This window comes from Mercenaria mercenaria, chromosome 2, assembly GCF_021730395.1.
Source record: "Mercenaria mercenaria strain notata chromosome 2, MADL_Memer_1, whole genome shotgun sequence".
Lineage (NCBI taxonomy): Eukaryota > Metazoa > Mollusca > Bivalvia > Venerida > Veneridae > Mercenaria > Mercenaria mercenaria.
In genome coordinates, this window is record NC_069362.1 from 52776797 (window position 1) to 52800418 (window position 23622).

The 23622-nt window shown below is 36.6% G+C and overlaps 1 protein-coding gene across 2 annotated transcripts in view; it reads right to left on the bottom strand.

Moving 5' to 3' along the window:
• Positions 1–1092: 1092 nt before the first annotated feature.
• LOC128555127 (rap1 GTPase-GDP dissociation stimulator 1-like) overlaps positions 1093–23622 on the bottom strand; it is a 139169-nt gene continuing 116639 nt past the window's right edge. For both annotated transcript variants that reach the window (XM_053536634.1, XM_053536635.1), the window contains 3 exons: positions 22979–23155; positions 21022–21150; positions 1093–3259 (listed from right to left, as the gene is read on the bottom strand). In XM_053536634.1, the coding sequence (XP_053392609.1) occupies positions 3120–3259; positions 21022–21150; positions 22979–23155 (446 nt within the window). In that variant the 3' untranslated portion in view covers positions 1093–3119. The remainder of the gene's footprint in view (positions 3260–21021; positions 21151–22978; positions 23156–23622) is intronic.

Here is a 23622-nt window from a genome sequence, read left to right on the forward strand (position 1 = left end):
TAGTTTTTGAGCTCATGTGACCCAGTTTTGGGAAATTGACCTAGATATTATCAAGATAAAAATTCTGACCAATTTTCATGAAGATCCATTGAAAAATATGGTCTCTAGAGAGGTCACAAGGTTTTTCTATTATTTGACCTATTGACCTAGTTTTTTAAGGCACGAGACCCAGTTTCAAACTTGATCTAGATATCATCAAGATGAACATTCTGACCAATTTTCATGAAGATCCATTCAAGGGTATGGCCTCTAGAGAGGTCACAAGGTTTTTCTATTTCAAGACCTACTGACCTAGTTTTTGATCGCAGTTGACCCAGTTTCAAACTTGACCTAGATATCAGCAAGATAAACATTCAGACCAACTTTCATACAGATCCCATGAAAAATATGGCCCCTAGAGAGGTCACAAAAATTTTTTCATTATTTGACCTATGACCTACCCTTTTTGAAGGCACGTGACCCACTTTCGAACTTGACCTAGATATCATCAAGATGAAAATTCTGACCCATTTTTATGGAGATCCATTCACAAGTATGGCCTCTAGAGAGGTCACAAGGTTTTTTATTTTTAGACCTACTGACCTAGTTTTTGACCGCACATGGACCTGTTTCGAACTTGACCCAGATATAATCAAGATGAACATTCAGACCAACTTTCATGAAGATCCACTGAAAATATGGCCTTTAGGAGGTCACAAGGTTTTTTTCTATTATTTGACCTACTGACCTAGTTTTTGACGGCACATGACCCATTTCGAACTGACCCAGATATCATCAAAATGAACATTCAGACCAACTTTCATACAGATCCCATGGAAAATTTTGGCCTCTAGAGAGGCACAAGGTTTTCTATTATTTGACCTACTGACCTAGTTTTTGATGGGACGTAACCCCCCTTTCAAACTTGATTTAGATATCATCAAGGTGAAATTTTGGGCCAAATTTTTATGAAGATTTCATTTAAATATATGGCCTCTAGCGAGGTCACAAGGTTTTTCTATTTTTAGACCTACTGACCTTGTTTTTTTACCGCACGGGACCCAGTTCGAAAAATTTACCTAGATATCATCAAGATGAACATTTTTGACCACCTTTCATACAGATCCCATGAAAAATATGGCCTTTAGAGAGGTCACAAGGTTTTTCTATTATTTGACCTACTGACCTAGTTTTTGATGGCACGTGACCCAGTTTCGAACTTGACCTAGATATCATCGAACTTGACCTAGATATCATCAAGGTGAACGTTCTGACCAATTTTCATGAAGATCTTGTGAAATATATGGCCTCTAGAAAGGTCACAAGGTTTTTCTATTTTTAGACCTACTGACCTAGTTTTTGACCGCACGTGACCCAGTTTCGAACTTGACCTGATATCATCAAAGTGAACATTCTGACCAATTTTCATGAAGATTTTGTGAAATATATGGCCTCTAGAGAGGTCACAAGGTTTTCCTATTTTTGACCTACTGACCTAGTTTTTGACCGCACGTGACCCAGTTTCGAATTTGACCTAGATATCATCAAGGTGAACATTCTGACCAATTTTCATGAAGATCCATTGAAAATTATGGCCTCTAGAGAGATCACAATGTTTTTCTATTTTTAGACTTACTGACCTAGTTTTTGATGGCAGGTGACCCAGTTTCGAACTTGACCTAGAATTTACCAAGATGAACATTCTGACCCATTTTCATAAAGATCCCATGAAAAATGTGACCTCTAGAGATGTCACAAGGAAAAGTTTACGATCGGACGGACGGATGGACGCAGGACGACGGACACCGCGCGATCACAAAAGCTCACCTTGTCACTTCGTGACAGGTGAGCTAAAAATAAAATACTTTAAGGGAGATAATTCTAACATATTTCTAGATAGTGTAATACTGTCTGTATCCATACAGTAAGCTGCATTTTACAACCATAGCAAAAGTTATATGTTTTAGATGAAATTTTTGAGATTTCTCCCAGCAAAGCTTACAGTATATATTGATAGCTATAACAATTATATATATATCTGGAATGTTAATATACAGACTGGTCCATAATTAGGTTAAATGAGTATCCAAGAATTTAGATTTAGAGGTGGACACAGATGCAGACTAACTGGCATGTGCCCTACCTAAAATCCAAAAAGTATGCATTTTGCTTGACTCTAAAGATGTCAATTTGGAAGATTTTTCAGGCTCTCTTCCTGTTGCAATATAACTGTTAGTACTGTGACTTGGACAATGGAATGTAACTTATTCAAATGTTTATAAAACAAGTTATTATATCTTGTGACAGTTTTTTTTACTTGTGGGAGTGGGGGGATACATTTGTATTAACATGGCAGAGGAGGACCCCATGAATGATTTGTGAGAAATTTTTCTGAAATCAAATTACTCTGAAATCAAACAAGAGGTTTTGGACAAGATGACTTTCAAAATATTCGTTATATACATATTACTGACCATTGGGGATCCTGACTGTTGACAATGAGAGGCTGAACGTCAAACATATTGGGAAAAGTGACCATGTTACTTTAGCTGCTGTGGCTTTTTTATTTGAATAAATGTAAATAAAAAGCCAACACTGGTACAGCACAGAGGCCAATCAAAATACTAGTGCTAACATATGTCCGAGCACACCATCTGACAAGCTGTGTACCTACAGTTATCTCTAGATCAGACCCTTGGACCTACCTGGAAAACCTGCCATGTCTTACCTAAATTTCTGGATCCACCTCTGTTTAAAATGAAACAAATATTTTATAAGATTAAAGTCTGTCTTGAAACTTATTCCCATGACTCACAAATACAAGTAAATAAATTGTTTCCCCACATAGTTAACAACATACAGCGTTTTCAACTATCACTAAATGTTATAATCATATCTAACATTTTTCTTGAAGGAACTCCATAAAAAATATCTCTTAACATCTTAACATAGAAAAAACTGAAATGCTCCAACACTAACGCAAAATCTGCCTGTTGCCATTGCTTTTAAATGAGCAAATTCTCTTTTAAAACAACAATAAACAAGAAAAAGGTAGTTATTTTCTTCTTTGCAGTTGAGAATTATCCTATGGATTGTACCATACTTTTGCCTGGATTGTTCCATTACATTTGTGTGGTAGATCACCTATCTACTGGTTGGGTATCTTCTAGTAGTGTTATCACAGATTTGGCAGCTTCCTTAACTTTATAGTCATCATGTTCAGTTAGCTGGCGTATAACGTCAGGAATACTTGAGCTTAGTAAATCTTCTCGTAGTGACTCTGTAAGTAAATAATCAACATCAACTCAATATTGAAAACACAAAATTAGCTTGAAACCAATGAGCTAATAAAACTAAATGTGTTCAACTCAGTACAGTGAAACTCTTTAAGTATCATTATAAGAGAGATAATGTGGGAAAGTCACAGACATTAATTAAATTTATAATAAAACAAGATTATAACTGCAAAACTATCCTATATATGTATAAAAATCAAAATACAATACAGCATAACTGCACAAGACACTGCACTACATGTATAAAACACAAATATTTTGCAACTACCAAACACAACACCTGTCTAACCAGGAAAGTGAACAGTCCTCTTTACACATGTACAGAAAATCCATGTAAAAGGCATTGTAAGAGAAGACATCTTTCTGCCTTTGCCTTCTCTCAGTTCACATTTAGCTTTTCCACGCTTCATCTCCAAAACCTCTGGCCAGACTTTAATAAAATTTCATGCAAATGAAAAGTAGGAAGCCTGGTCATACATGTCTCACCCGGGTTCTTTTTCTGAGCTATGGCCCTCAAAGGTTATTTTGTAATAAAACTTGTCTGAACCTATTTCCTAAACTATTTGAGGGATTTAACTGAAACTTCATAGAAATGTATATTTCCTGATGCAAATATAATAATCTTTTTATTACATATACATACTACACTTATAGTTATTATATAAATGATATGAATTTGTTCTGTAGCCTGAGTAAAATTGAAAATATCGTTGTTAAAGAACTTTAAAACATGATGACTTGTATGGGAATGACGTCATAAATGACGTCACACACCAGGTAGGGACTTTAAACATCAATACGGAAAAATATTGGCAATTCAGATTCCACTGTAACTTAACAGAGTATATAACTGAGTATGTAATAATGTTATATACAGAGTTAAACCCTATCAAACAAACAATCTACATAAATATCTGCACTACAGCCTGTCGACCTTAGATTTGACACTCTAGACAATGAACCACACAAAAGACAACTGTCAGCCAGAAGACAGAGATTTATTTATAATTGTAAATTGTGCACCATTCCGTTTATTCAAGCTGATGATAAAGTAGTCCCTTTATAAGTCTGATATGTCAAACAGTTCAAAATAGTTTGTGTGCATAGTTAACAAAGTTCACAAGGTACACGGTGTAGTATTAATGTGGGAAAACTTTAATGTGAGGCATTTTGTAGCTAGATACAATATATTCCTGAAAAATAACCACAACCAACTGTCTTTATCAAGTGTGTATGTGCACTAACTTAAATTGTCAATCAGAGATACACAAAATTTACAGTGTACATGGAAATTCTTTAGCCCCGACTCTGAAAGGGAAAATAAATACATGTGTATGCATAGACATGACAAGTTGTTCCTGTCTAAACCTATTTTTCTACAGAGAGAACAAGCAAACAGAAGGAAAAGAAGTAAATGGATACAATGCTCCAGACTAACTTGGATGAAAAATTGCCCCCAAAATATCATCAGAATAAGTTTTAGTGAAACTGTTGGTGGAAATAAATACCAAACCCTTAAAACATCTCTTTAGGTCATCAAAACAAAACAGGACTACCATTTATACCAATATATCAGATATCTATAGTATAGGAAAACACTTCTGTTATCAAAATAAATGAAACACTAAGTCGAAACGATATGCAAAACAACACTGAGTGACAACAGCTAATACTCAAAAACATACTGCCAGCGTAGGGAAGAAGACCAGTACAGGCCAGAAGTCTACAAGGGAGTGACTGGGCTGTCTGCGGGGCAGCTGCAAAGCATGGGTGCACAACAAATATTAGCAATTCACTCTGTGCAAAATACTTTTAAATTCTATACATAAGAACAGTAATTATGAACAAGAGACCCATCATGGTGCTTAGTCACACACCTGACCTAACAACTTCAGAAACATCTCTTAAGACAACATTTATGCACCATCAGAAAATGCTTCATGTAAAATATCTGTACTTTTGGATATGAATGTTTTAACATTTTTCCTTATATATAATTTATGTAACAAAAGCTATCTGTAAGACAGCCAATGCTTGACTTTTTGAATTGTTGTCCCAGAAGCATGAAAAGCATGGATATTACCCTAAATGTTTAAATATCTATAGCATGCGTGGATCCAGCCAATATTCTTAGGAGGGGGGGGGGGGGGGTTACTATGACAAACATGTGTCTTTATACACTAAATAAGCAGACGTTCAGCGTTTCACTTCCTGCATTCTGGGGCATTTTAGGAGCATTTTAGAACACCTTTTCCACTGCAATTTCATTTTACAATATATACTTTATTTTTACATTTTTATGAGCTTACCTGTTAAATTTGGGAAAAAGAATAAAATTAAGTTTTCTCAAAGGTAAAATTCTTTGTTTCTTTGAGATAATTAACATAATATATGAATTACACCAGGGTCACTTTGAATGTGGTCCTAATGTAGCCTTTTCAAAAAACCATTTTCTTTCCTTCTCCTCTTCATTTCTTTTTTTTAGGATTTTGCAGGGGTGGGGGTGAGGGCTACACACCCTCTGGATGTCTGCATGTATAGAGTTTCAATCCAGTATCTGCATTAGTTTTGGAGATAGTAACTTGCATGCAAAACTTTAACCAGAAGTTTTTAAGTTCAAATGGGGACATAATTTTGCAAAGTACATGTAAGCTATGATCTAGTTTTATAAACCCAAAGAAATGTGCGAAGTTTCAAATCAACATCTGCATTAGTTTTGGAAACAGTAACTGGCATCCAAAACTTTTACCATGATTTTCTAAGTCCAAAAGGAGGCATAATTTGCCTAAAATAAATGTCATAGTTATTGGACTTGATCCTGTGAGGCTGATTATTGACCCAGAAAAAGAGAATATTTTCAAAGCTATATGCCTTTAAATAATAGCTGTATGTACTTGCAAACAAAACAGGATTTTCAAAGTTCACAGGGGGCATAATTTGGCATAAATTAATGCCAGAGTTATGGGACTTGATCCTATGAGGTTGATATTGACCTAGAAAAAGGAAAAAAATAAGTTTCCCTGCTATATGCTTTTAAATAATAGCTGTATGTACTTGCATACAAACTTTAACCAGGATTTTCTAAGTCCATAATGCATGTCAGAGTTATTTAGACTTGATGCTGTCACCTAGTTTTATAACCCAGAAGACACATGTGAAGTTTCAAATCAATATCTGCATTAGTTAGGAGAAAGTTTAAATTAACCAGAATTTTCTAAGTCCAAAAGGGGGCATAATTTTACCAAAATACATGTCAGAGTTATGGGACTTGACCCAGTGTGGTTGGTAATTGACCTAGAAAAAGAATAAGGTTTAAATCTGTATGCCTTTAAATGATAGCTATACGTACTTGCATGCAAAACTTTAACCAAGGTGTGACGCCGACCCCAGGGTGAGTAGAATAGCGTGGACTATTCCTCAAATAGTCAAGCTAAAAAAAATGCTAACCCATGGCAGCTCCAAATTTAGCAACAGCAAAACCATTTGAACAAACATGAGATGTTCATGCTACCTAAAAAATTTGGTTAAGACCAATCAAGCAGTTCATGAGAAGAAGTGGATTAAATGTTTATTTCTATGTTTAGCTCATGCAATTAAGCAGAACCCTTTGAACAAACTTGATAGAGGTACATGCAAGGAAGCATCTGACTAAGTTTGGTGTAAATCCATCAATTCAAGTAATTGTTCAAAGAGAAATTTAATATCTTGAATTCTTGGTTAGAGAGAGCTAAAAATAAGCCAAAGCATCAATATCACCAATGCTGATATGTTTTGTTAAGCTATTTGTTAACCATACAGCTATTGTCAATAAAACTATGTGTACACTTTAATTTTAAAAGAAAGTGTTTGATGTGGAAATATATCTAACATATATAAGAATTTTTACATCTGTAAACTGCCATGGGTGTACCTAAACAAGTTTTAAAGTGAACACACATTTTAGATAAAAAGCCTAAGATAGCATACACACAGATTGTAGATTTGTTATGAAACATAGTTCAACACAAGGAAGATTCTGACAATGTATGGTGAACATCTATCATCCTATCCTTAAGAACAAGCCATTTAAAGTAAAAAATAGCTGCATACTGTACTATTCACCTATAATAATAGCTCAACCTTAACTATGTTCAGGTGAGCTTAAACTGGCCATTAATGTAGAGCCTGTCTGCAAAAATATGGAAAAATATGTTAACCTTTTCTAGCAGGGAGAAATACATTCTGTAAAATCAATCAGCTTTATAGAAAATTATCTTTTGTGGATATCCCTGTATATAATGTTGAAACAAGATTGTCGAAGTGTCATAATATTATGCTTGTCAAAACAAACTGCTTTTCACTTTCAAAATTGAGGAGATAAGTTGTCAATTTTGACTAATTCAGGGACCATTACTCTGGAGATATTTATCCAAACTGGCAGGTAATCAAACTGGACCTAGATTTTATAAGATACACATTCTATGGTTGAGATCAAAGAAATCATATTCTAGTAATTGAGCAGACACTATCAATTTTCATAATTTTGAGGTATTAAGGATGTACGAGCATTTTTCCGGGATTTCCGCCATTTTGAAAAATGTTTCTTCGAATATTGCTTTCTAACAAAAGTTTTGTCAAAAAATAATGATAAATAATTAAAATATGGCTAATAATGTACCATTTAACCAAATAGATTCTACTTTCTGCGAAAAAAAGATTTTCACCCTTATTTTTGGCTTGCATTTGCCTAAAATTGATGTAAGATTTACAATGGGGTAGGGGTAGGTGATTTCAAATATCTATTTAAGAAGATCAGGTTTGGTTTTGATATTTTTCTGACTGATACATATAATAATAAGCTACAATTGAGGTAAAAGTTTTCAAGATAGCACTTTATATTATCTAGAAAATATAAATTAAAACAAAAAATATCAAAATTCACCAATTTTTAACAGTTTTTTCTTAGTAAATATCTTAGATGCAAGGTGACCCCAACTTTTTTCTTTCCAATATGAAGCAATTTTGTTTGTCATTAAAGCTACAAAATAATTTGAAAATCTTAGCGTCAGAATTTTTTTGGTAGATCTAAATACGTTTTTTCCATTGAAAATAAAGTGGGTGGGGTAATGAAAATGAAATGAAAGTGATTTATTAGTGACATTTATGCTTATATAATACTGACATCACCTTGTTTTCACATTAACCTATAAGACCCAAAATCACTATAACATTAAGTGGGATATTATATGTTTTATAAAGTACTACCATTTTTTCAGTTTTACAAAATTTCAGAAATGCTTAAGGCTGATCACTACCAAATAGAATGTAAGCCTCTGCAGGTCTAGTCACAAGTAGTCCAAATATAAATAGTACTAATCTTTTTTCCTTTCCTAGTGCATTTTCTCGGCAGCAACGTGCTTACTTTTACCCTACCGCGTTTCAGTATGTATCACTTTGCATTCTAATGAAATCGGCATGTTCCTATTGCCTGCTAGATAAAAATGGCGGCGTAAGAATTTAATGTCACGAAAAGAGAAATTGAAAGAAGCGAAAAATAGTAAAATCAGTGGGTTGTATTTAACGAACTGTAGTTTTCTTATATAAAAGTTAACACCCCCTTTTCTTTTTGTTTTTCTAAAGTAGCGATCTAGTTCTTTATGGGAATATAAGTCTCTGAAAATCTGATATGCTAGAAAATGTCGAAACACCGTTATGAAGTGAGTGGATTTTATATGAAATAAAGAACAGCTGGATTTAGTGGTGTTCAGCCTATAATATTTTTTCAGTTTTACAAAATTTCAGAAATGCTTAAACAGTGGGTGAAGGAAATGCCCTATAGAATTAAAACGAGTTTGGTGACCTATGATTTTTCTTCTCTTATTTGTCTTGGAAACTAAAGTTCTTCAAGCTCACAGAGTATGAAAAATTCTTAATGTTAGAAAAAATTTGCTCTTACATCCTTAATCTGATTTGGCACGTAATCAAAACTGGCCAAGATTTTATACAGATTGCAAAAAGGCTTCAGAAACGTGCCAGTTTCTCAGTTTAAGACCAATTTTTTAGACTGATTTATAAGATTTAATAGAAATCAAATAAAATTGGTTAAAACAAATAACCAAAATGAAGAAGGAAACTGTTGACTGCACCCTCAGATCAACACTAAGTATGTCAAACTCTCCAATTGCCACCTTGATAATCAGTCCGTATTTAGCATGTGTCGCTACACATCCTCAAATGTTTGCAACGTGTCAGCTACAGTATTTAAATGCTCTTTATTCAAACCAACTGACTTGGACAAACTTCTGATGATTTCAACAATTAACCAACTTTTAAACAAATAAATGTTTTAATTACTTTTGACCTGGACCGACTGTTTTGTGTTTTAAAAATTTGAAAATTAGAGAAATCATTTTGTATGTAACTTTCTTTGTTTAATCTTGCTTAAAGGTTTGTATTATTTAAAACAAGAGCTGTCACTAATGGTGACAAATGCCCCTGCAGCACCTTGACCTTTGACCTTGTGACCCCAAAGTCAGTAGGGGTGGTGTACTTAATAAGTACTATCAGCATGTGAAGTTTGAAGGTCCTAAATGAAGTGGTTTGCATGTAAAGTGTCTTCATGCAAAAAGTTAACGTTGGCCCCTGTGACCTTGACCTTTGACCTGGTGACCCCAAAGTCAGTTGGGTTGGTGTACTCATAAAGTACTATCAGCATCTAAAGTTTGAAGGTCCTGGGTGAAGTGGTTTGCAAGAAAAGTGCCTTCATGCAAAAATTAACGTTGGCCCCTGTGGCCTTGACCTTTGACCTGGTGACCCCAAAGTGAGTAGGAGTGGTGTACTCAATAAGTACTATCAGCATGTGAAGTTTGAAGGTCCTGGGTGCAGTGGTTCGCAAGAAAAGTGCCTTCATGCAAAAAATTAACGTTGGCCCCTGTGGCCTTGACCTTTGACCTGGTGACCCCAAAGTGAGTAGGAGTGGTGTACTCAATAAGTACTATCAGCATGTGAAGTTTGAAGGTCCTAAATGAAGTGGTTTGCATGTAAAGTGTCTTCATGCAAAAAGTTAACGTTGGCCCCTGTGACCTTGACCTTTGACCTGGTGACCCCAAAGTCAGTAGGGTTGGTGTACTCATAAAGTACTATCAGCATCTAAAGTTTGAAGGTCCTGGGTGAAGTGGTTTGCAAGAAAAGTGCCTTCATGCAAAAAGTTAACGTTGGCCCCTGTGGCCTTGACTTTTGACCTGGTGACCCCAAAGTGAGTAGGAGTGGTGTACTTAATAAGTACTATCAGCATGTGAAGTTTGAAGGTCCTGGGTGCAGTGGTTCGCGAGTAAAATGCCTTCATGCAAAAAGTTAACGTTGGCCCCTGTGCCCTTGACCTTTGACCTGGTGACCCCAAAGTCAGTAGGGGTGTTGTACTCAATAAGTACTATCAGCGTGTAAAGTTTGAAGGTCCTGGGTGCAGTGGTTCGCGAGTAAAGTGCCTTCATGCAAAAAGTTAACATTGGTCCCTGTGACCTTAAACTATGACCCCAAAGTCAGTAGGAGTGGTGTACTCAATAAGTACTATCAGCAAGTGAAGTTTGAAGGTCCTGGGTGCAGTGGTTCGCGAGTAAAGTGCCTTCATGCAAAAAGTTAACATTGGTCCCTGTGACCTTGACCTTTGACCTGGTGACCCCAAAGTCAGTAGGGGTGTACTCAATAAGTACTATCAGCATGTGAAGTTTGAAGGTCTTGGGTGCAGTGGTTCGTGAGTAAAGTGCCTTCATGCAAAAAGTTAACGTTGTGACTAAAGAACAAATGAAAGAACGAACGAACTAACGGACAGACAGTTGAAAACTAATATGCCTCCCTTCGGGGGCATAAAAATATGTTTGAACACCGGTAAGGAAAACAAGAGGGTCATGATGACCCTGGATCGCTCACCAGAGTAATATGAGCTACATGTTTCAAATGTCAAACTGATGATTTTAAGAAATTTTTTGGAAGATTTTCCTATGTACAATCAAGAAACCCCTGGGGCTGGGTCAATTTGACCCTGAGGGGTAAAGATTTGAACAACTTTTGTAGAGGTCCCCTAGGCAATGCTTCATGTCAAATATCTAAGCTCTAGGCCTTCTGGGTTTTTTTAGCTCACCTGAGCACAAAGTGCTCGGGGTGAGATATTGTGATCGCTCACCGTCCGGCGTCCGTCCGTCCGTCGTCCGTCCGTCCGTCCACACTTTCCTTTAAACAACATCTCCTCCTAAACCACCAGGCCAATTTTGATGAAACTTCACAGGGATGTTCCATGGATGGTCCTCTTTAAAAATTGTTCAAAGAATTGAATTCCATGCAGAACTCTGGTTGCCATGGCAACCGAAAGGAAAAACTTTAAAAATCTTCTTCTCAAAAACCAGAAGCCCTAGAGCTTAGATATTTGGTGTGAAGCATTGCCTAGTGGATCTCTACCAAGTTTGTTCAAATCATGACCCCGGGGTCAAAATTGACCCCGCCCCAGGGGTCACTTGATTTTACATAGAAAAATCTTAAAAAATCTTCTTCTCAAAAACCAGAAGCCCTAGACCTTAGATATTTGACATGTAGCATTGCCTAGTGGACCTCTACTAAAGTTGTTCAAAGCACGACCCCGGGGTCAAAATTGACCCCGCCCAGGGGTCACTTGATTTTACATATGAAAATCTTCAAAAAATTCCTAAAAATAAACCAGAAGGCCTAGAGCTTAGATATTTCACGTGTAGCATTGCCTAGTGGACCTCTACAAAATTTGTTCAAATCATGACCCCCGGGGTCAAAATTGACCCCGCCCCAGGGATCACTTGATTTTACATAGGAAAATCTTAAAAAATCTTCTTCTCAAAAAGCAGAAGGCCTAGAGCTTAGATATTTGACATGTAGCATTGCCTAGTGGACCTCTACTAAAATTATTCAAATCATGACCCGGGGTCAAAATTGACCCCGCCCTAGGTGTCACTGGATTTTACATATGAAAATCTTCAAAAATTTTCTTAAAATAAACCAGAAGGCCTAGAGCTTAGATATTTCACATGTAGCATTGCCTAGTGGACCTCTACAACATTTGTTCAAATCATGACCCCCAGGGTCAAAATTGACCCCGCCCCAGGGGTCACTTGATTTTACATAGGAAAATCTTCAAAAAATTTCTAAAAATAAACCAGAAGGCCTAGATCTTAAATATTGACATGTAGCATTGCCTAATAGACTTCTACAAAATTTCTTCAAATCATGACCCCCAGGGTCAAATTGGCCCCGCCCCATGGGGTTACTTAATTGTACATAGAAAAATCTTCAAAATTTTCTAAAAATAAACCAGAAGGCCTAGAGCTTAGATATTTGAAATGTAGCATTGCCTAGTGGACCTCTACAAAATTTGTTCAAATCTTGACCCCCCGGGGTCAAATTGACCCAGCCCCAGGGGTTACTTGATTGTACATAGGGAAATCTTCATAAATTTGCTTAAAATAAACCAGAAGGCCTAGATCTTAGATATTCGATATGTAACATTGCCTAATAGACTTCTACAAACTTTGTTCAAATCATGACCCCCGGGGTAAAATTGGCCCCGCCCCAGGGGTTACTTGATTGTACATCGGAAAATTTTCCAAAAAATTTCTAAAAATCATCAGTTTGACATTTGAAACATGTAGCTCATATTACTCTGGTGAGCGATCCAGGGTCATCATGACCCTCTTGTTTTAGAAAATTTTGAAGATTTTTCTATGTACAATCAAGTAACCCCATGGGGCGGGGTCAATTTGACCCTGGGGGTCATGATTTGAACAAATTTTGTAGAAGTCTACTAGGAAATGCCACATGTCAAATATCTAAGATCTAGGCCTTCTGGTTTATTTTTAGAAAATTTTTATTCATGATTTGAATAAATTTTGCAGAGGTCCACTAGGCAATGCTAAATGTGAAATATCTAAGCTCTAGGCCTTCTGGTTTATTTTTAGAAAATTTTTGAAGATTTTCCTATGTAAAATCAAGTGACCCCTGGGGCGGGGTCAATTTTGACCCCGGGGGTCATGATTTGAACAAATTTTGTAGAGGTCCACTAGGCAATGCTACATGTCAAATATCTAAGCTCTAACCTTCTGGTTTATTTTTAGAAAATTTTGAAGATTTTTCTATGTACAATCAAGAAACTCCATGGGGCGGGGTCAATTTTGATCTTAAGGGTCATGTTTGAACAAATGTTGAACAAGTCTACTAGGCAATGCTACATGTCAAATATCTAAGATCTAGGCCTTCTGGTTTATATTTAGAAAATTTTTGAAGATTTTCCTATGTAAAATCAAGTGACCCCTGGGCCGGGGTCAATTTTGACCCCGGGGGTCATGATTTGAACTAATTTTGTGGAGGTCCACTAGGCAATGCTACATGTCAAATATCTAAGCTCTAGGCCTTCTGGTTTATTTTTAGAAATTTTTTGAAGATTTTCCTATGTAAAATCAAGTGACCCCTGGGGCGGGGTCAATTTTGACCCCGGGGGTCATGATTTGAACAAATTTTGTAGAGGTCCACTAGGCAATGCTACATGTCAAATATCTAAGCTCTAGGCCTTCTGGTTTATTTTTAGAAAATTCTGAAGATTTTTCTATGTACAATCAAGAAACTCCATGGGGCGGGGTCAATTTTGACCTTAAGGGTCATGTTTGAACAAATGTTGAACAAGTCTACTAGGCAATGCTACAAGTCAAATATCTAAGATCTAGGCCTTCTGGTTTATTTTTAGAAAATTTTTGAAGATTTTCCTATGTAAAATCAAGTGACCCCTGGGGCGGGGTCAATTTTGACCCCGGGGGTCATGATTTGAACAAATTTTGTAGATGTCCACTAGGCAATGCTACATGTCAAATATGTAAGCTCTAGGCCTTCTGGTTTATTTTTAGAAAATTTTTGAAGATTTTCCTATGTAAAATCAAGTGATCCCTGGGGCGGGGTCAATTTTGACCCCGGGGTCATGATTTGAATAAAATTGGTAGAGGTCTACTAGGAAATGCTTCACACCAAATATCTAAGCACTAGGGCTTCTGGTTTTTGAGAAGAAGATTTTTAAAGTTTTTCCTTTCGGTTGCCATGGCAACCAGAGTTGTGCATGGAATTCCATTCTTTGAACAATTTTTGTAGAGCTTCACCCAAGGAACATTCCTGTGAAGTTTGGATGAAATTGGCTTAGTGGTTAATGAGTAGATGTCGTTTAAAGTAAAAGTTTACGGACGGACAACAGACGACGGACGCCGGACGCCAGACGGTGACTGATCAGAATAGCTCACCCTGAGCCTTTGGCTCTGGTGAGCTAAAAAAACAAGAAAATGGTTATTGCAATTAATTAGACAAATTCACATGGGGAGCCAACACAAATAATTCTATGATTACTTTACCTACAGCCTTGTCACTAAAGAAAGTTAATTGAATGAACACTTAAGTCAAAAAAGAGGCTTAGTAACAACGTTATACAACCTATAAAATGCCTATCATTTCATCACAGTGGGCAAGTGTGAGAAGTTTTAATCCATTCCCATAAGTGGGTACTGAAATATCAGCTTGCATACAAAAATTTAACCAAAGATTGCAAAATCAAACAAGAGGGCCATTGACCCTAAAGCGCTCACCTGTGTACAAGGCTTCAAGTGTGTCTGTATAAGTACAGAGTTAGGTTTCTTTTATGTTAGGCTATATTATATACATGTCACACACATTTTTGAACCTAGGGCAATAATTTTAATAATTATGGTAGACATTACAAATCTGATATCACACGCCAAATATCAAGGATTTAGCTATTATTGATTCAGAGAAGAAGATTTTCAAAGTTTCTTATATATAAGCCTATAGTAAGTACATGCCAGACATGGGCATGGCCATTTTATTGACCTTAGGGTAATAAGTTGAACAATTATGGTAGAGAGTCAAAAGTCAAACCCTTATATCACATGCCAAATATCAAGGCTGGAGAGAAAAGGAATTTTAAAGTCTGATAGCTTAAAACCTATTTTTAACCAAACAGACCCATATGTTCAATGAACCGGAACCATTTAACAACGTTGAAAGAAGGCTACCAAGAGATCATTTGTGTAAGGTTTCATCAAAATATGTTCAGTAGTTTTGGAGGAGATGTTGTTTAAAGAAATTGTTGATGAAAAGTGACCACGCCCTCTGGCGGCCATGTTTTTTGATGAATCAGAAAAATCTGAACAGTATTTGTAGACACAAGGACAATTTGTGTGAAATTATTTTAAAATCAGGGTAACAGTTTTAAACAAGAAGATTTTCTAAGTTTCTACTATATACATAAAGGGAAAAGTGACCACGCCCCTAGCAGCCATGTTTTTTGACGAATCGGAATAATTTGAACAATCTTGGTAGAGGGTCACACAAGAACCATTTGTGTAAAATTATTTTAAAATCAGGCTAGCAGTTTCACACAAGAAGATTTTTAAAGTGACCACTATAATATACATATAGGGAAAATGACCATTCCCTCTGGTGGCCATGTTTTTTGACGATTCAAAATAACCTTAACAATCTTGGTAGAGGGTCACACAAGGATTATTTGTGTAAAATTATTCTAAAATCAGGCCAGCAGTTTCACACAAGAAGATTTTTATAGTTTCCACTATATACATACAAGAGGGCCATGATGGCCCTGTATCGCTCACCTGAGTACCATTGCTCAAAATGATATTATCGTTTCAAACCAATCTCATTAGAAGCTGCTAAGGTGTATTCATTTAGATAAAAAATAAAGGGAGGTAATTTGTCATAAATTCAGTCAATATGTATCTTCACTGATTGTCCAAGTCCATCTGTCGACATAAATGAAATTTCAGATCAGTATCTTCATTAGTTACGGAGATATACCCATTTTAATTTGAAATAAAGGGAGGTAATTTGACATAAAATCAGTCCATAGTTATCTACCTTGATTGTCTCAGTCCAACTAATGTCAATAATGAAATTTCAAATAAGTCATATAAGTACTTACTGATATAAATCCATTTTGATTACTATCAGGGGAGGTAATCAGATATAAAATAACTCTGGAACCTACAATTGGATCTGAAAGATTTGTCATGGAATCCAAGATTTATTGTTGTTGAAGATATTTTGGAAGTTTGTATCAAATAAAACCATAAATGAAGTCTCTATATGGCTGCAAAAGCCAAAATAGCAAATTTTGGACCTTTAAGGGGCCATAACTCTGGAACCCATGATGGAATCTGGCCAGTTCAAGTAAGGAACCAAGATCTTGTGGTGATACAAGTTGTGTGCAAGTTTGGTTAAAATCAAATAAAAAATGAAGCTGCTATTGTGCAGACAAGGTCAAAATAGCTAATTTTGGCCCTTTCAGGGGCCATAACTCTGGAACCCATTAAGGGATCTGGCCAGTTCAATAAAGGAACCGAGATCTTATGGTGACACAAGTTTTGTGCAAGTTTGATTAAATTCAAATCATAAATGAAGCTGCTATTGTGCAGACAAGGTCAAAATAGCTAATTCTGGCCCTTTCAGGGGCCATCACTCTGGACCCATAATGGAATCTCACCAGTTCAAGAAAGGAACCAAGATTTTATGGTGATACAAGTTGTGTGCAAGTTTGGTTAAATTCAAATCATAAATGAAGCTGCTATTGTGCAGACAAGGTCAAAATAGCTAATTCTGGCCCTTTTAGGGGCCGTAACTCTGGAACCCATAATGAAATCCGGCCAGTTCAAGAAAGGAACCAAGATCTCGTGGTGATACAAGTTGTGTGCCAGTTTGGTAACAAGAGGACCATGATGGTCCTGAATCGCTCACCTCTTCCCACATGACCCAGTTTCGAGTATGACGTCGTTTTTTCTATTATTTGACATAGTGACCTAGTTTTTGAGCTCATGTGACCCAGTTTTGAACTTGACCTAGATATTATCAAGATAAAAATTCTGACCAATTTTCATGAAGATCCATTGAAAAATATGGTCTCTAGAGAGGTCACACGGTTTTTCTATTATTTGACCTATTGACCTAGTTTTCGAAGGTACGTGGCCCTGTTTTGAACTTTACCTAGATATCATCAAGGTGAACATTCTCACTAATTTTCATGAAGATCTCATGAAAAATATGGCCTCTAGAGAGGTCACAAGGTTTTTCTATTTTTATACCTACTGGCCTAGTTTTTGACCGCACATGACCCAGTTTCGAAACTGACCTAGATATCATCAAGGTGAACATTCAGATCAATTTTCATGAAGATCCATTGAAATATATGGCCTCTAGAGAAGTCAAAAGATTTTAATAATTTTAGACCTACTGGCCTAGTTTTTGACCGCAGTTGACCCAGTTTCAAACTTGACCTAGATATCATCAAGATGAACATTCAGACCAACTTTCATACAGATCCCATGAAAAGTATGGCCTCTAGAAAGGTCACAAGGTTTTTTTATTTTTAGACCATCTGACCTAGTTTTTGACCACAGTTGACCCAGTTTCGAACTTGACCTAGATATCATCAAGATGAACATTCAGACCAACTTTCATACAGATCCCATGAAAAGTATGGCCTCTAGAGAGGTCACAAGGTTTTTCTATTTTTAGACCATCTGACCTAGTTTTTGACCACAGTTGACCCAGTTTCGAACTTGACATAGATATTATCAAGATGAATATTCAGACAAACTTTCATACAGTTCCCATGAATATGGCCTCTAGAGAGGTCACAAGGTTTTTTTATTATTTGACCTACTGACCTAGTTTTTGATGGCACGTGACCCAGTTTCAAATCTGACCTAGATATCATCAAGGTGAACATTCTGACCAATTTTTATGGAGATCCATTCACAAGTATGGCCTCTAGAGAGGTCACAAGGTTTTTCTATTTTTAGACCTACTGACCTAGTTTTTGACCGCACATGACCCTGTTTCGAACTTGACCTAGATATCATCAAGGTGAATATTCTGACCAATTTTCATACAGATCCCATGAAAAATATGGCCTTTAGAGAGGTCACAAAGTTTTTCTATTATTTCACCTACTGACCTAGTTTTTGAGCTCATGTGACCCACTTTCGAACTTGACCTAGATATCATCAAGATGAACATTCAGACCAACTTTCATACAGATCCCATAAAAAATATGGCCTCTAGAGAGGTCACAAGGTTTTTCTATTATTTGACCTTCTGACCTAGTTTTTGATGGCACCTGACCCACTTTCAAACTTGACCTAGATATCATCAAGGTGAACATTCTGACCAATTTTCATGAAGATCTCATGAAATATATGGCCTCTAGAGAGGTCACAAGGTTTTTCTAATTTTAGACCTACTGACCTAGTTTTTGACCGCACGTGACCCAGTTTCGAACTTGACCTAGATATCATCAAGACGAACATTCAGACCAACTTTCATACAGATCCCATGAAAAATATGGCCTTTAGAGAGGTCACAAGGTTTTTCTATTATTTGACCTACTGACCTAGTTTTTGACGGCACGTGGCCCAGTTTCGAACTTCCTGACCTAGATATCATCAAGGTGAACATCTGACCAATTTTCATGAAGATTTCATGAAATATATGGCCTCTAGAAAGGTCACAAGGTTTTTCTATTTTTAGACCCACTGACCTAGTTTTTGATGGCACGTGACCCAGTTTCGAACTTGACCTAGATATCATCAAGGTGAACATTCTGACCAATTTTCATGAAGATCTTGTGAAATATATGGCCTCGAGAGAGGTCACAAGGTTTTTCTATTTTTAGACCTACTGACCTAGTTTTTGAAGGCACGTGACCCAGTTTCGAACTTGACCTAGATATCATAAAGATGAACATTCTGACCAACTTTCATAAAGATCCCATGAAAAATGTGACCTCTAGAGTGGTCACAAGCAAAAGTTTACGGACGGACGCACGCACGCATGCACGCACTGACGCACGGACGGACGACGGACACCGCGCGATCACAAAAGCTCACCTTGTCACTTTGTGACAGGTGAGCTAAAAATCAAATCATAAATAAAGCTGCTATTGTGCAGACAAGGTCAAAATAGCTAATTTTGGCCCTTTCAGGGGCCATAACTCTGGAACCCATAATGGGATCTGGCCAGTTCAAGAAAGGAACCGTGACCTTATGGTGATATAAGTTGTGTGCAAGTTTGGTTAAAATAAAATCATAAATGAAACCACTATCGTGCAGACAAGGAATTGTTGACGCATGTACGCACGGACGGACTGACGACGGACGAAGGGTGATCACAAAAGCTCACCTTGTCACTATGTGACAGGTGAGCTAATAAAACAAGAGTGGCCCTAAGCTACTCCCATGACCTTGACTGACCCTGAACATATATGTATGACAAATTGAATAATGGATGGTGCCACCATTTGGAAAAATTTTGAAGTGGATGTTACAATGATGGTACAGACCAAGTTTCATGAAAATCCACCACGTAGTTCATGAGAAGAAGTCATTTTTCTCTTTTTAGCTCTAGCAACTCCTAAACAGGGCCCAGGGCCTCATCTGAACAAAGTCAGGGAAGGACCTTACCATAATGCTACAGAGTTTGATGTAAATCCATTAATTAAGGGGTTCATGAGTAGTTTGTTTAAACTTATTTCTATTTTTAGCTCTAGTGGCCCCTCAAAGGACAAAATTTGAACAAACTTGAGAAAGGACCTTGTCAGGGTAAAGTTTGGTGAAATTCTGATTAGTAGTTTCAGAGGAGACTAGTTGTTTCAGAGGAGGAGATGTTGATGTAAATTGTGGATGATGGATGACAGACGAAGGGTGACGGACGCTTGACCATCCACCTATAGTAATAACTCTTCTAGAACCTTTGGTTCAGGTCAGCTAAATAATATAATAATAAAAAAGAATATCTTGCCAGTAATCAGACTATTTTGATGTAAACATTAGAACATTATAATATCAGTTTATACATTACTGTCTGAATAATGTATATACAAGACATAGGAAACTGTTTTATTAAAAACGTGTAATGTGAGTTCATGTAAGTATAGGTTATAGATCATTTACTGACCTTCTAATGAAATTAAGTTTTGCAGTAACAAAGCACAGCAAAGTGAAAGCATAACTTAATTCATCATGCCCATAAGTGATCTACTGTAAGTACGCATGTATGATGCACACCCATGTATAATATGCACCCCCGATTTTAGTCCAAAATCCCAGGATAAAACATTTTGGTCAATTTTGAGTTAGAATAAAAATTAGAGTAGAGTTTATCTTGACATCTGTAACAATTTTTAACTCTGCAGTGGAGATCTGAATCGGTCTCGCTATACTATAAATTTTTGATTCCTCGAAAATAAAACTAATAAGACATTGTTATATATGTTGTTCCTTTTTTTTTTATCTCAATTAGTTTTATGAATAAACTGAAAGCAACTGGTTTATAAAATTTTGGAATGGCAACTTCTTTAACAAGGGGTGTCCGTAAGACAGCACTCTCGACTTTTCTCATTGCTTGCTCTGAATTAGAGCTGTGCCAGTAAAAACTTTATAAACTTTAACCAAAAAGTTCTAAGTTAAAAAGTGGCATAACTTTGTCAAAATTCAAACAAGAGTTATGGGGATTTTATCTCCTGGTGTAGACTTTGAAAGTAAATAAATATCCAAACATACACAAAGTCAACCTATGAACCAGTAAAATAATCAAACTGTCTCTAACGACTACGACTTATCCACAAACTTTATTATCTATGGAAATGTATGATTTTACAGTAAGTAATTTGGCGGGCAATGTTTACCTGCAGTACAGATTGTTTTAGTGAGGGTTAGTGTATTGCACTTGATCTCGGCCAGTGTCTGGTCACCTTTCAACAACTGGAGTACCGTCTCCAATAGATCTGCTTCCTTCAATGGCAATGCTGCATCAGCTAAATAAACAAATAAGGCAAACTGTCTCTGTAGCTCAGTATTTCATGACAGACAAAAAGTTACATTGATGAGAAGCTAACTGCTCCCTCAGGATAATAAGTACTCACTTTTGGAGGACCAAGTATCTACAGTCAAGCTGAATAACTCCCTTATATGAAAGTTTAATCTTTGTAACACTTCTAGTACTTGCTTTTAAGTCAGACCAACACAAATAAGGTCATATGGCAAATTTCCACTTTGTAATGGACGGCGAAGACCTCTAGAGACCGTCCGGACATTCTTTCAGGCACAGGTGGTAATCTTGATAGAACCAAAAACCGTGTGTACCTCAGCATTCTTAATTCCCTTTTAAGGTTTCAAACCCATAGTGACATAGGGCAAGTGGTCTTAACTACCCTGAAAAACAGGCCCTTTCTTGCAAGGCTTAAATCAACAGCTATGTGCCACTGCATAAGTTCAAATGTAAATATTTTAACAACTAAGTTACTGAAGTAAAAAAAATACCATTGTATTATCTGAAGTCTGCAGAACTCAACAATCAATAATCAACAAAATAAGTGTAGGAAACAAATGTATGAGCCATAACCCCATCAAAAGTTATCTAACTGGTGCCAAACTGAACTGTAGATCCTCATTACATGCATGCACACGCCCTCTGGCGGCCATATTTTTTGACAAATCAAAATAATTTGAACAATCTTGGTAGAGGGTCACACAAGGACTATTTGTGTAAAATTATTCTAAAATCAGGCCATTAGTTTCACACAAGATTTTTAAAGTTTCTTCTACATATATATATAAGAAGATTTTTAAAGTTTCCACTATATACATATAGGGAAAAGTGAACACGCCAAATGTTTTTTGATGAATCAAAATAATATAACAATCTTGGTTGAGGGTCACACAAGGACCATTTGTGTAAAATGATTCTAAAATCAGGCTAGCAGTTTCACACAAGAAGATTTTTAAAGTTTCCACAATATACATATAGGGAAAAGTGACCACACCCTCTGGCGGCCATGTTTTTTTGATGAATCAAAATAATTTGAACAAGCAAGGACCATTTGTGTAAATTTATTCTAAAATCGGGCAGTTTCTTACAAGAAGATTTTTAAAGTTTCCATTTTATACATACAGGGAAAAGTGACAGTGCCCTCTAGCGGCCATGTTTTTTGACAAATTGGTATAATTTGAACAATCTTGGTAGAGGGTGACATAAGGACCATTCGCGTGAAATTATTTCAAAATTGCACCATCGGTTTAGGAGGAGATGTCCTAGTTTTGTCTATTTTTAGCTCTGGCAGCCCCTATGTGCAACCAAGCAGAACCGTTTGAATAACTTTGATAGAGTACCACCCAAGGAACATCATGGCCAAGTTTCATCAAAATCCATTCATTGGTTTTAGAGGAGGTGTCGTTTAAACACAAATGTTGACGACGGACAGACGACTTGACGGACGTACAGACGCATGACGGAGACAGCTTGTTCACAACAGCTCACCATGAGCACCTTGTGCTCAGGTGAGCTAAAACCAAAAAAATCTATTTGCATGGTCAAGATGGCACTAGGTTGCTCACCTGAGTAACAGACAATAACAGTATAAACATGTTTCACCTAGTTATTTCATGGAGACAAATATTCTGACCAATTTTCATTAATATTGGACCAACAATATGGTCTCTTAAGTGAAAACAAGCATTTTCTTTGATTTGACCTAGTTTTTGACTCCACATGATCTAGATAAAAGCTCATACAAGACTTTATGAAAACGAACAATATCTGTTTCTAAGAACACTGATTTAATCAAATCTTGATAGAAAGATTACCTAGTACAGTAGAAGCTATTAAAGTTAAAGCCACAAGGGATTCATTCTGCATGACAACATGCTCTGATGTTGCCATAGCAACCAGATGTGGTGTCCCATCAGCCCTTATAATGTTACGCATCACATCCTCTGTACGACTGTTCTTTACCAACCAAGCCATTAGTCTTGTGGCCTCTCCTAAATAAACAAGAAAACAAACCCATTACAAGGCCACCATCAGAAAGTGTCTCTCCCAAGGGCTAGGGGGTTTTATACTCACATTATATTTTTAACACTATTGCAAACAAGAGCTGTCCGTAAGACAGCCAAGCTCGACTATTCGAAATATTGTCCCAGAAGCAGAAAAACATTACCCAAAATGTTAAATATCAAAAGAGTTTTAAGTTCAAATGGGGACATAATTTGACCAAAATGCACATCAGAGTTATGGGACTTGCTGCTATCAACTAGTTTTATAACCCCAAAGACACATGTGAAGTTTCAATTTAATATCTGCATTAGTTTTGGAGATAGTAACTTGCATGTAAAACCTTAACCAGAATTTTCTAAGTCCAAAAGGGGGCATAATTTACCCAAAATACATGTCAGAGTTATGGGACTTGACCCAGTGAGGTTGATAATTGACCTAGAAAAAGAAAAAATAA